This window comes from Monoraphidium neglectum (assembly GCF_000611645.1).
Source record: "Monoraphidium neglectum strain SAG 48.87 unplaced genomic scaffold scaffold01855, whole genome shotgun sequence".
NCBI lineage: Eukaryota > Viridiplantae > Chlorophyta > Chlorophyceae > Sphaeropleales > Selenastraceae > Monoraphidium > Monoraphidium neglectum.
In genome coordinates, this window is record NW_014011773.1 from 11,784 (window position 1) to 12,471 (window position 688).

At 69.2% G+C, this 688-nt stretch overlaps 1 protein-coding gene across 1 annotated transcript in view; it reads right to left on the reverse strand.

Moving 5' to 3' along the window:
* The window catches only part of MNEG_9209 (Transportin-3), a gene marked incomplete at both ends in the record, with an annotated part of 3,871 nt that extends 3,333 nt beyond the window's left edge, over window positions 1-538 (reverse strand). The window contains one exon of the mRNA XM_014042321.1: window positions 249-538. Coding sequence (XP_013897775.1) covers window positions 249-538 — 290 coding nt within the window. The remainder of the gene's footprint in view (window positions 1-248) is intronic.
* Window positions 539-688: the final 150 nt, after the last annotated feature.

Consider the following 688-nt stretch of genomic DNA (forward strand, 5'->3'; position numbering starts at 1 on the left):
GGGGGGGGGGGGGATTTTCAAGGCGGGCGCAGGCGGGGGCGCATGGTTGGGGCTGGTTGGCACACTGTTGTCCTGTGGCTGGAGGCACGGAGGTCAGGTGAACCCGGTGTTCTGCCGATGGCAACCTAGCACGCCAATACCAAAGCTTGGCAAACGAGTAGCGTGTAATGCCGTGCGCGCCAGAGAAGTGCGGACGAGCCTCGAGGGGCGCCCGCCCTAGGCACGCACGCCCTCTGGGGGCCGCTCACCGCCGCAGCGCCTCCCCCGCCACGCTCTCCCTGTCCAGGCTCTGCAGCAGCGTGGCCAGCCGGTCCACCAGGGGCAGCTTGTCCTTCAGCGGCAGCGCGGACGCCGCCGTAGGGGGGAAGGCCGTCACCGCGGCGGCCAGCGGCTCCAGGATGGGGTTTAGCAAGGCCGGGAAGCCCTGGCCCAGCAGCTGCTGCTCGGGGATGGCCCTGCGGGACAGGGGGCCGGGGTGAGAGGGGGGGAAGACGAGGGGCCGAGGTTGGCGTGCGGTACCATACTGGCTCGGTTCCATGCTTCCTTTGCTGGCTTGCGCTCGCACTTGGTTGTCTGCCCGACCTGCCAACTGCTGACGCAGGCCCTGCCACCCCCTTGTCCCCGCTCCTCGGAACGCAAGCCCCTGCTCTGTGTCAGCAGCCGCATGTCACACGTCATCTAGTCCCCC